This window comes from Suncus etruscus, chromosome 4 (assembly GCF_024139225.1).
Source record: "Suncus etruscus isolate mSunEtr1 chromosome 4, mSunEtr1.pri.cur, whole genome shotgun sequence".
NCBI classification, from domain to species: Eukaryota; Metazoa; Chordata; class Mammalia; order Eulipotyphla; family Soricidae; genus Suncus; species Suncus etruscus.
This window is the reverse complement of record NC_064851.1, coordinates 91571569-91585531: the sequence shown is the minus strand read 5'-3', so window position 1 is coordinate 91585531 and position 13963 is coordinate 91571569. Positions and strand designations below refer to the sequence as shown.

At 33.1% G+C, this 13963-nt stretch overlaps 1 protein-coding gene across 1 annotated transcript in view; it reads left to right on the top strand.

The window, feature by feature from the left end:
- TBC1D32 (TBC1 domain family member 32) overlaps nt 1-13963 on the top strand; it is a 266472-nt gene that overhangs the window by 252409 nt on the left and 100 nt on the right. The window contains 1 exon segment of the mRNA XM_049772618.1: nt 8416-8559. Coding sequence (XP_049628575.1) covers nt 8416-8559 — 144 coding nt within the window.

The window sequence follows — 13963 nt, the reverse complement described above, 5'->3', positions numbered from 1 at the left end:
TGACATTTGGTATTGAAGAGTTTTTAAAAAAAAACAAACTTTTAGAGGGAAAACTTATTTTCGACTATCTTGGGTATTTTTTTTACCACACATGACAATATTTATGGTTTGCAGCTGGTTCTGTGCTCAGGGATCAGTCCGGGTGGGGCTCAGAAAATCATATAGGTTATAGGGTAGTTGGTATAGAACCTTGGTTAGCCACATACAAGGCACATACCTGATCCAATGTATGATCTTTCCAACCTCTAAAGGAATACTTTTATGTCAGAGAAATAAAGTGTAAATAATCTGATAGCAGCTATGAAAGTTACATATATATATATAAAATATATGTATAGAGAACAGAAATTATTTTTTCTGGGAATCAGTGTTAATATAATATGACTGAACAGATCTGAAATATATTTTCTTTATGTGAACAAGGTACTCTGATAACTTTATTTTTCTTTTGTTTTGTGGGTCTTACTTGGCAGTGCTCCCTCCCTTCACTTTCTTTCCTATTTCTTTTTGTTTCAAATAAGATACATAAAACTAATAAAACTTGAAATTGAAGAGAAAACCAAAAAGTTTGGGGATTAATCCTGAATAATGTAAACTTATTAAGGCCCAGCTGGATATAAAGTCAAAGACTTCTTCATATTCAATCAAACTTAAACCCTACTTAAAACTACCACTTGTAAAAGCTTGTGTTTCTTTTCTTTTTTTTTTTTTGGCTATTTAGTCCAATTTCATTATACTCACCATAGGTGTTTTGAGAAAGAACAGTGAAGACCAAACTAATGAGTTTTTGTAAAGTTGTAAATTTGTACAATGCCCAAAAGCTATCACTAAGTTGTTTTCTGTAATACCAGAGACCACTTTTCCTCTGGGTAGTCACTGCTTGAAATAATTATAGACATTAATGATACAGGTTCCTGAATTTAATAGATCTAAGTTCATGTTGCCATTTATCACAAAACAGGACAACACAAAACAAGACAAAACATCATCTCAGCTATTACCAAAAGTTTTCTTATATGTTATATTTTTCTGATCCAGTGATACATCTAAATAATGAGAAACTACAAAACAAAAATTCCACCTAAATTTCTTTATAGTAGTTATATTAATATATATGCTGTAATGAGAACAATAGATAATAAGTACTATACACAACATGCCATTTTAGTCTTATATGCTTCAATCATATGACAAAATAAATTATTATGTCTGATAAAGGCCTTGATTTTATTTTTGTAGTTGCTATTAAAAAGAAGAATTTACATAGCTATGATGTACTGTTTTTCTCAGTCAGTGACTGCCATTCTTCCTGTTGCTCAGGTATAAGAAATATTTTCCTGAATACTTGGGAAATTTTAGGTCAGTAATATTCCTAGATTGATGGTTCTGGGTCTCCCTTTTTGTGTTTATTCTGGTGTCAAAAATATTATGCCTCTTAGATGGGTCTTCTCTACTTTCCTTCTTCATAATCCTTTTCTTTTATAAAACATCAACATAGCAATAATTTACAAGACTGTTACTTTCTTTTTTTAGTGGTACATACCAAATCCCCTAAAAAGTGCCAATAGGACTCTTCCCATTCTTTTCACTACCCTACTTAGTAACAAGTCTATGATCAGAATCTAACATTTTGTTTTCCATTTACTTTATTGCTTTGCTTCTAAATATTCACATATGAGTAAGTATCTGTTTTTTATTTATCTCCATTATTTATTTTGCTTAGCATGACACCCTCTAATTTCTTCCAAGTTGTAGCAAAACGAAAAAAATAGTGAGATTTCATTTTTTCTTATAGTTGAGTGAATTTCCATTGTGTATGTATGAAAAGCCAACACAACATTGTGGTTCTCTCATCTGTTGTTTTGCATTTTGTTTATTTCATTTTTGGCTACTTTTTTGGGGGGTTATTTTTAATAGTGCCATATAAGCACATCTTTTTAATGAGTGTGTGTTTGTACACTTTTACTAATTAAGAGCGTATATTATTGCTAGATCATATAGTAGTTATGATTTAATTTTTCTTTTCTTTTCTTTTTTTTCCTTTTTGCTTTTTGGGTCACACTCGGTGATGCTCAGGGGTGACTCCCAGATATGTGCTCAGAAATCTCTCCTGGCTTGGGGGACCACATGGAATGCTGGGGGATTAATCCACAGTCCAGTCCATCCTAGGTTAGCACGTGCAAGCAAATGCCCTACCGCTTATGCCACCATTCCGGCCCCAATGATTTAATTTTTTTGAGGTTTACACATTATTTTCAAAAGAAGAAATTAGTCTTAAAGCTAAATGAGGGTTCCTTTTATTTACATCCCACTACAGCACTTAAGTCTGAACTTTTGGAAATAAACCATTTTCACAAGTCTTAGGTGATATGTTATTTTAGGTTTTATTTGCATTTCCCTGAAAATCATTAATTATGAACACTTTTTAATATGCCTGTTAACAATCAAAATGTCTTCTTTGGGGAAACATTTGTTCTGATCTCTTTATGGTCATTTGTTCTTTTCTTGTTGAAGTTTCATTTTCATTTTTTTAAATTTTTCATTTTAATTTATATTATTTTATTTTTGGTGGAGGCCACACTCTGTGATGCTCAGGAAGTACTACTGGCTATGCAATTAGAAATAACTCCTGGCTTGGGGACCATATCGGATGCTGAGGGATCGAGCCATGGTCTGTCCTAGGCTAGCACGGGCAATGCAAATGCCCTACCACTTGCACCAACAGTCTGGCCCCATTTTTATTAAATAATTTCTTTAAGTATTTTGGTTACATGATTGTTCAAAGTTGGGGTTCAGTCATAGAATGTACAGCATCCTTCACAAGTGGGAATTTTTTACCATCAATGTCCCCCATTTCTCTCCAATCTCATGCCTCTCTGGTGAAGGCATATTGCTTCTCTCACACTCTCTCTCATTCTCTTTCTTTTTTCTCTCTCTCTCCTTTTTGACACTGTGGTTTGCACTATTGTTGATGAAGGAGTGCTATGCATTTCAATTTTATCCTCCTTCAGCCCACACAGTTCTTGTCCCAAGTGTTAAGTTCCAAATATCATTGTCAATATAGACCCTTTAACTACTCTAACTGCACTCATTGCTCTTTATAGAAAGCTTTCGACTATGAACTTGTCCTTCTGATACTCATCTCTATTGTCTTTGAGTGTTATTACTATACTGTCTTTTATTTTTCTTATATCCCACAGATGAATGAGATTATTTTGTTTATCCATCTCCCTCTACTCATTTACTCAGCAAATAATCTTCATGTCCACCCATGTATAAGCAAATTTCATGACTTAATTTTTTCTAACAACTGCATAGTATTTCAGTGTGTTGATGTACCACAGTTTCTTTAGGCACTCATCTGTTGTTGGGCACCTAAGTTGTTTCCAGATTCTGGCTATTGTAAATAGTGCTATGATAAACATAGTAGTGTTGAGGGCATTTTTTGTATTGTGTTTTTGTGTTCCTAGGGTATATCCCTAGGAGTGAAATTACTGGATCATATGGGATATCAATTTCCAGTTTTTGGAGGAATATTCATATTGTTTTTCAGAAAGGCTGAACTAGATGGTATTCCCATCAGCAGTGAATGAAAGTACCTTTTTCTCCACTTCCACATCATCACAATCACTTTGTCTTGTTCATATATATATGGATATATATGAATATATATATGTGTGTCTTGATCATACATATATATATATATATGTATATATATTAACTAAGCCCTTTGATTGATTGATTTAGTTAGTTTTATACTATACCTGTCAGTGCTCAGTTGTTACTACTCCTGGCTCTCCTCTCAGGTATCATTCCATCTGGGGTGGTGGATATTGAAATCAGATTAGATACATGCAAGGCAAGTACTCTACACTCTGTACAATCACTTCCACCTTTTATTCTTTAAATTCTTGTTTTTATCAGGCTTTGTGCCTGCAGAACTTTTCATCAATGAGTTTCAAAAGTTCCTATGACCCCAGTGTCATGTGAATTGTGTGAAAGTTCCTTTCTCATCATGAATTCTGGATAGCATCTAGAGTTGCCTGCTCTTCTCTAATCATCTGTTGATCTGCTCTTCTCATCTCTTCATTGAATAGAGTTGCTTAGAATCAAATACCTACTGACAATTCAATTTGGGAGACACTTTTTGCTTTTCTTTTTGCTACCTGCCTTAGATTTTGCTGATATTATACTAGTCTTGCTATCTCTATTAGCTCATAACTACTGTTTTTGAAATTTATAGAGATGATGTCATTTTGTTTGGTGTAGCTTTGATCTGTAGATTGTTTTAATTTGCTAGATTATTTACTTTGATTTTATGTCAATCTTGGGAATATACTCAACTAGGATACCTACTGCATCTGCAGTCATTCTCCAATTTCCCTTCTTTTTTGTCTCTACTTTACTATACTATACTTTTCTAGGAATTTGTATATTCATTTTAATTTAATTTTTAGAAGTATAACACACAGTAAAATATACTAAGCAAAATGTACAAAGTTTGTAGTTTCAAAGTGAAACATTTGTAATACCAATTGAATCAAGAACAGTATTTTCTTTTTCTTTGAAACAGTATTTTCTAACTTTTTTTGATTTTCTCTTTGACTCAAATTGACAAAAAGTTTGCGAATTAATTTCAAAATATTTAGCTAGTTATTTAGATATAGTGTGGTTAATTCTAGTTTAATTTTGTCATGACCATCATTTATTTTTGTTTGTTTTGGCCATACCTGGTGATGCTCAGGGGTTACTCCTTTCTATGTGCTCAGAAATTGCTCCTGGCTCGGGAGACAATATGGGATGCTGGGGGATCAAACCTCAGTCTATCCTAGGTTAGTGTGTGCATTACAAATGCCCTACTGCGTGTGCCACTGCTCCGGCCCCAACCAGTAAAATTTTTTACATAATATAGTCAAGAGTTTTTAAAACATAATGTATAGATACTTAGTGATTATTGCTTGCACACCTTGGAATTATGTATCCTGATAATGCTAGGTAACAAATGAAGTTTAGATTAGGTTTCCTATATTCTATCTGATTTTTTTGGCAACTTGTATAAATTTCCATAAAGAGTTAAAATATACAACTACATTGTAGATGACCTATTTCTCTTTCATACGTTTTATCTTATTTTGTTTTGTTTGTGAACCACACATGTTCTGGCCTTACTCCCACTCTGTACAAAAGGATCTATCTTGGCAGTGCTAGGAGAAACATATGTGGTGTCAGGAATTAAACTGAAGTCAATAGCATGCAAGGCAAAGTACCTGAGCCATTGTAATGTCTTTCCAGTTTGATTTAATACACTTTAAATTTTGACTGCTGAAATATACACATTTGAGATTTTCTTGGAAATTTAGCTACCTTATAATTATGCTTATGTAATATTTTCATTTATCCCTGGTTATGTTTGTTATTTCAACTATAATTATCTTTTATCACTAGAAAGATACCAACACTCCTTTGATTATTGGTTGCCAGTATGAAACTTCTGATCTTTCCTTTCAGTTTTGACCTATCTCTTTTTATTTAATGTTGGTTTCTTATAGAGAGTATACAGATTAGCATTATTTTCTCACCTAATGTTCTTTCAATTGATCTTTAAAGGAATCCATGCCTTTTTGTTTTTAATTTGAAGCATTGTTATTTAAAATACTGTAATTACAGTATGATAATGTGTCATTCATACAATGTCCCAACATTACACCCCCACAAAAGTGCTCTTTTCCCTATCATTATTTCTGTGTTCTTCCCTCTCTTACTTTCCAACCTCCTTTTTTTGGTATGTTCAGTTCTATAAATAAGTTCTTAGGTCATATTATCTTTATCACTTATTATTATACTATTTTTATTTATATTTCTTCATATATTTCATATATTCCATGTATGAGTGAGATCATGTTGTATTTGCCCAGCTATTTTTGGCAGTCCTCACCCAGTATGCTACTCTCCATTGCCATCCATGTAGCAACAAATTACATAATTTTATTTTTTCTTATTTTCTCAGAAATATTTCTCAAAAATACATATAGAGTTTCTTCACCCAGTCATTTATCATCCTTTCACTATGGTGAATAGTGCTGCTGAATATAGGAGCACAAATGTGTTTTCAAACAATGTTTGGGGCTTTTAGGGTATATGCTAAGAAGTGAAATTATTGTGTTGTATGAAAGTTCAATTCTCAGTTTTGTGAAAGTTTTAATGTTGTTTTCCAAAGAGCTTCAACCAGTCAACAGTACTACAAGTAAAGGAAAAACTCATTACCAATACCCCACCTCCATTTCTTCACCACCATCATCAACTTACAATAGCTTGGTATCTTGAGAGTTTTTAGTACCATATCTTTGCTTATTTCTGCCACTTGGTACCAATTTCTTTGGGTAATTATTTGCATAAGGTTCCACTTCTTGCCTCTGCCTCTGGGAATACTAATTTATCATACATATTTCCCCAAGGTCTTCTTACAGATAATGAATGTTTTAACACCTTTAATTTTGTGTTGTTGAACATCATCTGATCAGTTTGTAACATTCAATAATTGTAGCCAGTGCAACTTAGACCAGGGCCCACATGTCCTCCTGGAGGTTATAGTTTCTGTATCTAGTGACATATATTAAGGAAGTGCAAAGGACTGAGACCACTACTAGGGAAATCAATATTGAAGGAAAGGTGAAATCAAAGATAAAAATACTAAATTTCTTAAGACAATGAATATTATTCATTCATCTTTTTATGAGGCATATGCTTATGAAGATCTTCCTTATTTGTTTATGATAAATCTTGCTGGGAAGTTTTCCTTCTAACTTGTAACTAAGAGCCCCAAGATTACAGAGTTGAAGCAGCTGAAGAATGACTATGCAGATTAGCAATTACAGGGCTTGTTTTAATCAAATTTGATCAAATACCCAAATAGAATTTTGCAATTTATATTATTCTTATGGAAATTCTCATCAACATAGAGTCATTCTCCTTAGTCCCTGTGAACATTATTATATGATTCAAAGCAAACAACAGGAAACTTTTAATAGAATAACCTATAAAACCTATAAAAAAAACTTCTGTAATCTGTTTTCTTTTTTATTTTCACAAGCTTAATTTTACTTCAAGCTATTCTGATATGCATTTAGCCAATTTATGATTTATCATTTATACAAATATTCTTTGTGGATTTTCTTTCTGCCCTATTCCACATTTCTGGACACCATAATTTTTCTCAACATTTAATCTGTGATTTATTTTTGAAAGAAAATATAAACCATTTTCTTTTTATTCCGGCAAGCTTGCACTTACAAAATTATTGACACAATTCCATAAATTAAGGACAACCTATCAGTAATTTTTGTTTAACAAGTACACTGGAAGGCCCAAATATAAGCTTTTATAGATAATCTCATTACATGTTCAGCTTTATAAAATTCCAACCTTAAACCAATTAATCTGGAGTTCCTTATTCAGTAGCAGAGATGCAATCTTAATAAGAACCCACCCAACTTCTCTTGAGGGAAGGAGGCTTTATCTGATATGCATTTTTCTTTTGGCAATATCAATATCTCATCCTTGTTTTTCTTATTTAATCTGTTTAGTATAATCCTTCATTTTTTCATGAATCATTTATTAATCTATTGTACAAGAATGAGGCAAGTAGCAGACATTAAAACTGGTAAAAGTCTACATGAGTTCACAGCCAGTGTCTATATAAAATGCTTTCAGCTTTACTGGAGCTGTCAAGCTGCCCCTGAAATCCACTAAATATGTTATTGTGGGAGTTCGTTTTCACCATCCAGATTTCCAGAGTATAGGCTGAGACCAGATTATAGGGAAAGGAAATGTCATTCCTAAACTTCAAGTGGATTTTTTTCCTAGGTTCTCATAGAAATATGATTCATAAGAGAAAACAGTGAATCAAAATTATTTTATTTAGAAAAATTTGAGAAGAGGGCCCGGAGAGATAGCACAGCGGTGTTTGCCTTGCAAGCAGCCGATCCAGGACCAAAGGTGGTTGGTTCGAATCCCGGTGTCCCATATGGTCCCCCGTGCCTGCCAGGAGCTATTTCTGAGCAAACAGCCAGGAGTAACCCCTGAGCACCGCCGGGTGTGGCCCAAAAAAAAAAAAAAAAAAAAGAAAGAAAGAAAGAAAAATTTGAGAAGAGAGAGAAAAAGAAGAATGCTCAGAGAAGAATTGTGTTTCATGCTGGACAGAATATGATGTAGGGCTTTGGAAGCTCCTGAATGGAGAGTACAATGGGCTACTTTTGCCAAGTTCATTAAATAGCTTATTTCCAAGCTTTCACAACTTGTGTTTTTGGTACAGGCATGGTTAGTGTTAGATAATTCCAGGAGAAAATAATTTTGGTCTTATTCTGTTTTATTAGGTCTTTACTTCTGCTGATAAATTGTGTTTTGATAAACCTCTAGATATTGCTCTTCAACCAATGGTCAGGATCAGTACCAATGCTGTAGATGTAGAAAGGTTGAATACCATTTTGGTTATACCTGTTACACTGTGTATCAGAATGCAGGACCTCTGCAGTTCTAGAAGTGGGAAAAGGCTGAAGAACGGTGAACTAAAAATTCCTGGCTTTTGGGGCAGGGATGTCCAAACATTTCTTGGTTGCTTCTTGATATTCATGGTCAGGCACTCTTACCATACCACCCCACCTGACTGCCTATTTCAAATTCAATTATATACCTAAATCTATTTAGTTTATTTTTTAACATAATGATTTTTAACACATAATAATAAAGACAGTACAATATAAAAAGAAAAAAAATCTATACAATGCCTTTAATCTCTGAACCACTGTTTTGGGAGAATTTACTTACTTTTTTACCCAAAAGTCCATTTTGGTAATAGGGAAGAAGAAAGCAGGGGATGGCAAGCACAGAGTAAACAAGAGAAACTAATACCCCCCTGGAGTTTGTTTGGCTGGTGCTTTCTCTAATTTGGTTGTCTAAGATACAGCAGAAATGGAGATGATACCAGTAAGTTTACAAAGGACTCTTGAAAATCAAGAACCCTATGCAGATGTACTATCTTCTGAGAGTCATGTTTCTTAAGTATGGTACCAGTCCCAAATGTGGATGCAAATGATGCTGGGCATCAGCTAAGAATCCTGAATTTAGTGGTGAAGCACAGAAACCATAGGAAAGGTGATCAAAATCCTAGCTGTAGAACTACTTCCTTTCTCTACTTGCAGAGTATGGTTCATGAAGATGAAGAATTTACCTGCAGTTTGGACAATTACTGTTGTCATAGATCCAAGTACCCTCTAAACTAAGAGAAAGGAAAAAAATAAAATATTTTGCTTAGATTTCTTATTATCAAATATTTCGAAAGCTTCCCAATGTTGCTATCAATGGACTCTAAATTTTAATTAATTTTTGAAATTCTAGTACAATATGGCAAAAGTGTAATTAGCTTTTCTATAAAACAAATGTATCCATTTGAAAAATAATGTAAGTATACCTTTATTTCTAGACCATCATGGACTCTGAAATGATCTAATTTGCTTGATTGCTTAAGAAAAAAGAGATTTCTGTATTTTAATTATAGAATTGGGTAGTGTATCAATAACAGTTGGTTTTGTACAGACTATTTTATTGAAGATCCTATTGTAAGATGGCCCCACCAAAATAAAACAAAACAAAAAATACTGAAACATGTTTTTCACAAACATATTAAGCACCAAAGAAGAAATAATAAATCATAATCAAAACAATTAAATTCTGGAATTATTTTCTGCTTGTGGAATAATTTCTAGTATTGCATTATCTATATTCTGATATTACCTATCATTATGGAGCTAGCTGAATTTAACTCATAGCCTACCTTCTCATGACATTCAGTTGAACTTTTATGCTCTGGTTAGCCAGTGACTGTACTGGCTGCAGGAAAGAAGAAACAGATTGGTGATACCTTACACAGCTGGCAAATGTGTAATCAAGAGAAGGTCAAAAGAGTCAAGAGCACATTCTTAAATAATTTTCTCTTGTACATGGAAGTAAGATACTTAGAAATAAAAATGCCTGGTTTTTTTTTCTCCCTTTCAAAGATAAGAGTTGTGCAAATCTAAGTAAAATCAAAGTCCTTGTGCAGAGATATATGTAGTCAGTAGTTTCAAGACTAATCAAGGTAAAAAAAAGGCAGCATTTTCAAACCAGGTCAGTTCTGTTCTATTTTATTTTTCTGATGTTCGTGGCCCAAGTTTTTATAGGAAATAGATACAAAAAGATACAAAACTTCTACTGCACATTTTGCTCTAGATATGACATGGACATTTAAGTGAACAAATTTTAATTAGAGCAAAAAGAACACTTTAATGCAATTTTGCAATGAGAATATGCATATGCTTTATTAATTTTCTATTCAGGATGAATGCAGGCTCCTTTTATCCTGTGTTCCACCCACAAGTAAAAATAGTAACAAAAAAGTTAATCAATTCATTCAGAGAATAAAAATTATATCTGAGAAAAATACTTGATATTTACTAGTAATCCTTTTAAAGAAAAAGGTTTGATATTTATTCTTTAATTAGTGCTTTTTGTTCAAAATCCTTTATATTCTTCAAAAATATGTTTTGAACTGAAATTTTTTTAAGATAAAGGATTTAGAACTTTGATGTGCTATCCACTGTCCATGTCCAAACAATATCTAAACACATCTAAAGGGTTTGATAAATAAGTAAATAGATAAATAAAAAATAATGACCTTTGCAATATTATATAATGCCTCTATTAGAAAGGGTTAATGAAAAGATAACTTTTACCTATGATTAATAAATTATTTGGTTGGGGACAATGATCATGATATAATAAAACATCCATTTAATTATTAAAAGTTATCCAAGTACAGTTGCTCTCATTTATGCAATTAATTTCTCTATAGCCATCTCCTCAGTTTTAGGGCCACACACATAATAAAGTTCTTAAGATTTGATCCTATCTCTGAGATAAGGGATCATTCCCAGTGGTGCTTAATGAACCATATATGGTGCTTAGAGAGGGATTAAACTCCATCACAGTATTAGGACTCAAAAGGCCTTTCTCTTTCCACCAATGCCCACTAACGCCACTGGGCATATCCTTGGTGCACCCCCAACACTACTGGGTATACTCCCAACAGACTACCCCCTGTTGTATTAGGGGGTACACCAGGGTTATCAGTGTTGGGGCTTGCACTGTCAACCCCCCAGTGCAATTACACCTGAGCAGCATCACATTTCAGGTATTTTTTATTTAGTATCATTAATATGAGTATTAATTACTATCATCAATATGAGCATTGAATATTAAGTATCATTAACCAAGTATTACCAGGAATGGCCCCAAGTTACCTGAGTATTACCAAGGAGCCCCCCATAAAGTTAATAGAACTAATATAAAATGAGAAAAATTCATATTTGTTCAATATTAAAATGAAATAGATTAATCTTAGCAAGCATATGGAGTAAATGGAACCTACATTACTAGCAGGCATATAAAATTGTAGTAAGCATTTTTGATTGCTTGTTGTATTTACATATATAGAAGATGACCAAGGAATTCTTTTTTTTTAATATAATTTTTTATTTTGATCATAGTGTCTTACATATTGTTGACAATAACATTTTAGGTACATATTTACATAAAATCAAATTGTCCTCCCTACCCCTCCGTTTTTGTCCTACCTCCCATTTCCTCTTCCCTCACCCCCAGGGTGGCTAGAATATGTGGTCCCCTCTGTATCCAACCCACTACTTAGTAGTCTTGCACCTGTTTGGTCTTGATGCCTCCCTTATCTCCCCCTCTAACTGTAGGCAGGACTAGCTAGTTCAAGTTGCGTGGTTTTGCCTGAAAAGGAGAAGATAAATAAACTGGGGTAAGAGTCTAATACTCCCAAAATGGGTGGAATCCTTCTAGAGGCTCTCATCATCGATTTGGGAGATGAAGGAGAGAAAGAAGGTGAAACACTCCACCAGTACCAAAAAAAGTGTCAATTATCCAGTGAGGACTCCAGCTATATCGATAAGCACCACAAAAAACAGACAAAAAAACAAAGCAAAACAAACAAACAAAAAAAACAAAAACAAACAAACAAACCAAAAACACGCCATGGTCTTGAAATAAGAAGATGACCAAGGAATTCTACTTACTCCCAATTACAAATGAAAGAGCAATGAGGGGCCGAGTGATAGCACAGCAATAGGGTGTTTGCCTTGCATGCTGCCAACTCGGGTCTGATATCTGGCTTCCCCTATGGTACCCCGAGCCTTCTTGTAGCAATTTCTGAGCACCGAGACCCAGGTGTGACCCCAAACAAAAATAAAACAAAAGTGAGTTCATGTGTTGACAAACATACCTAAACATACATGTGTGAAAATACATATATACACACATATATTTATAATGTTCACAGTACAGGTAGTTGAATAAATTAGAATAATTTCAACAGAATGGATGAATACAGGTAATATTAAACAAATAAATATTAAGCAATAAAATAGCTCTTATAAATGATACATTATATATTTATTCATTACATAAAATCAATCGGGTACAAGATGTTATTATGCCCTTTTTTGTACAAAGTATAAAATCAGGCAAAACTAATCAGTTACAGTAGATGGAGAATAGTGAATAATATACTCATAACCTGGAATTTTGAAAGTGTTCTATTTATTTTTGCTTTATTTACCTGGCCTTATTTATATATCAATTATGTCACGAGAATTTATGATTTACTTTCCTATATTCTATTATCCTTTAATTGAACAAAATAAATAAAAATAAGTATTCAAATCTTATATGTAAAGTGAAAATATGGTACTATATTATTTTTACTAAGTTATAAATTTCTATACAAATTTTATATACTATAATTTTTAAAGTACAATTTTGATAAAAGCCAAAGTCAATCTAAGTTTTTATTAGTAATTAAATTTATCATGTTTTATCCATGTTTTCTCTGTAAGTTCAATGAATTTTTGCCTAAACATTGCAACAGCTTCATTTTTTTGTTGTTTTGGAGACATGCTTTTTGGTGATCAAGATTTATTTTTGGCTCTGAACTCTGGAATCACTCTTGACAGCGCTTGATGGACTATGTAGAGTGCCAGGTATTTGAAGTCAGATTGGCCTCATGCAGGGTAAGCATCTATTCCCTATACTTATACTGGTCTCTTAACTACATTTTTATCATGTTCACTACTCTACTGGTAAGAGTTTATTTCTATTAACTTGCTATTATCAAGCACTCATGCCTAACACTTTAGGCTGCATTGATAATATAAACTAAAATAAGACATCTTTTTCAATTAGTCATAATTCATATGATGTCCCATATGATCCCCCAAGCCAAAAGAGATTTCTGAGCACATAGCCAGGAGTAACCCATGAGCATCACCAGGTGTGGCCCAAACCCCCCCCCCCCCAATTTTTTTCTTTTTTTTCATCACTTTCATATTTTTAAAATTAAAGAAGCAAAATGATTTGTATGTATCAGAAAGAAAATATGTCTATCTGGTATAATTTATTTATATGTGAAGTAAGGAACTAAATGTACTGGCTTAACTTTTTCTACTAAACTACTAAAATTGGACATATTTTAGGTTAAATATGTTTATTGGATAAGTTAAAACTATAAATTTTCAAAAAAATTAAATACAGCAGGTGTTATAACCTTTTAAAAATACTGCTGCGGTTCCTGAGTGATAGCCAAAGTGGTAGAGCATGTGTCTGACATGTGGGAGGCCTTGAGTTTCATGTATAGCATGTCATGACTTCCAGCACCTGCGCCACCCTAGTGAACCATGATCAAAGTTGAAAATTTTGTATGTGGTCTCTATGAAAATTATACTGAAATAATTAGAAATACCTTTGACATTGCAAGTTACTATACATATTACTATGTTATATTTTCCTTAGAAATATTGAAATGCGTCTTACTTTCTAATTATTTAAAATTCTTTGGTCTATACCTTGTTTT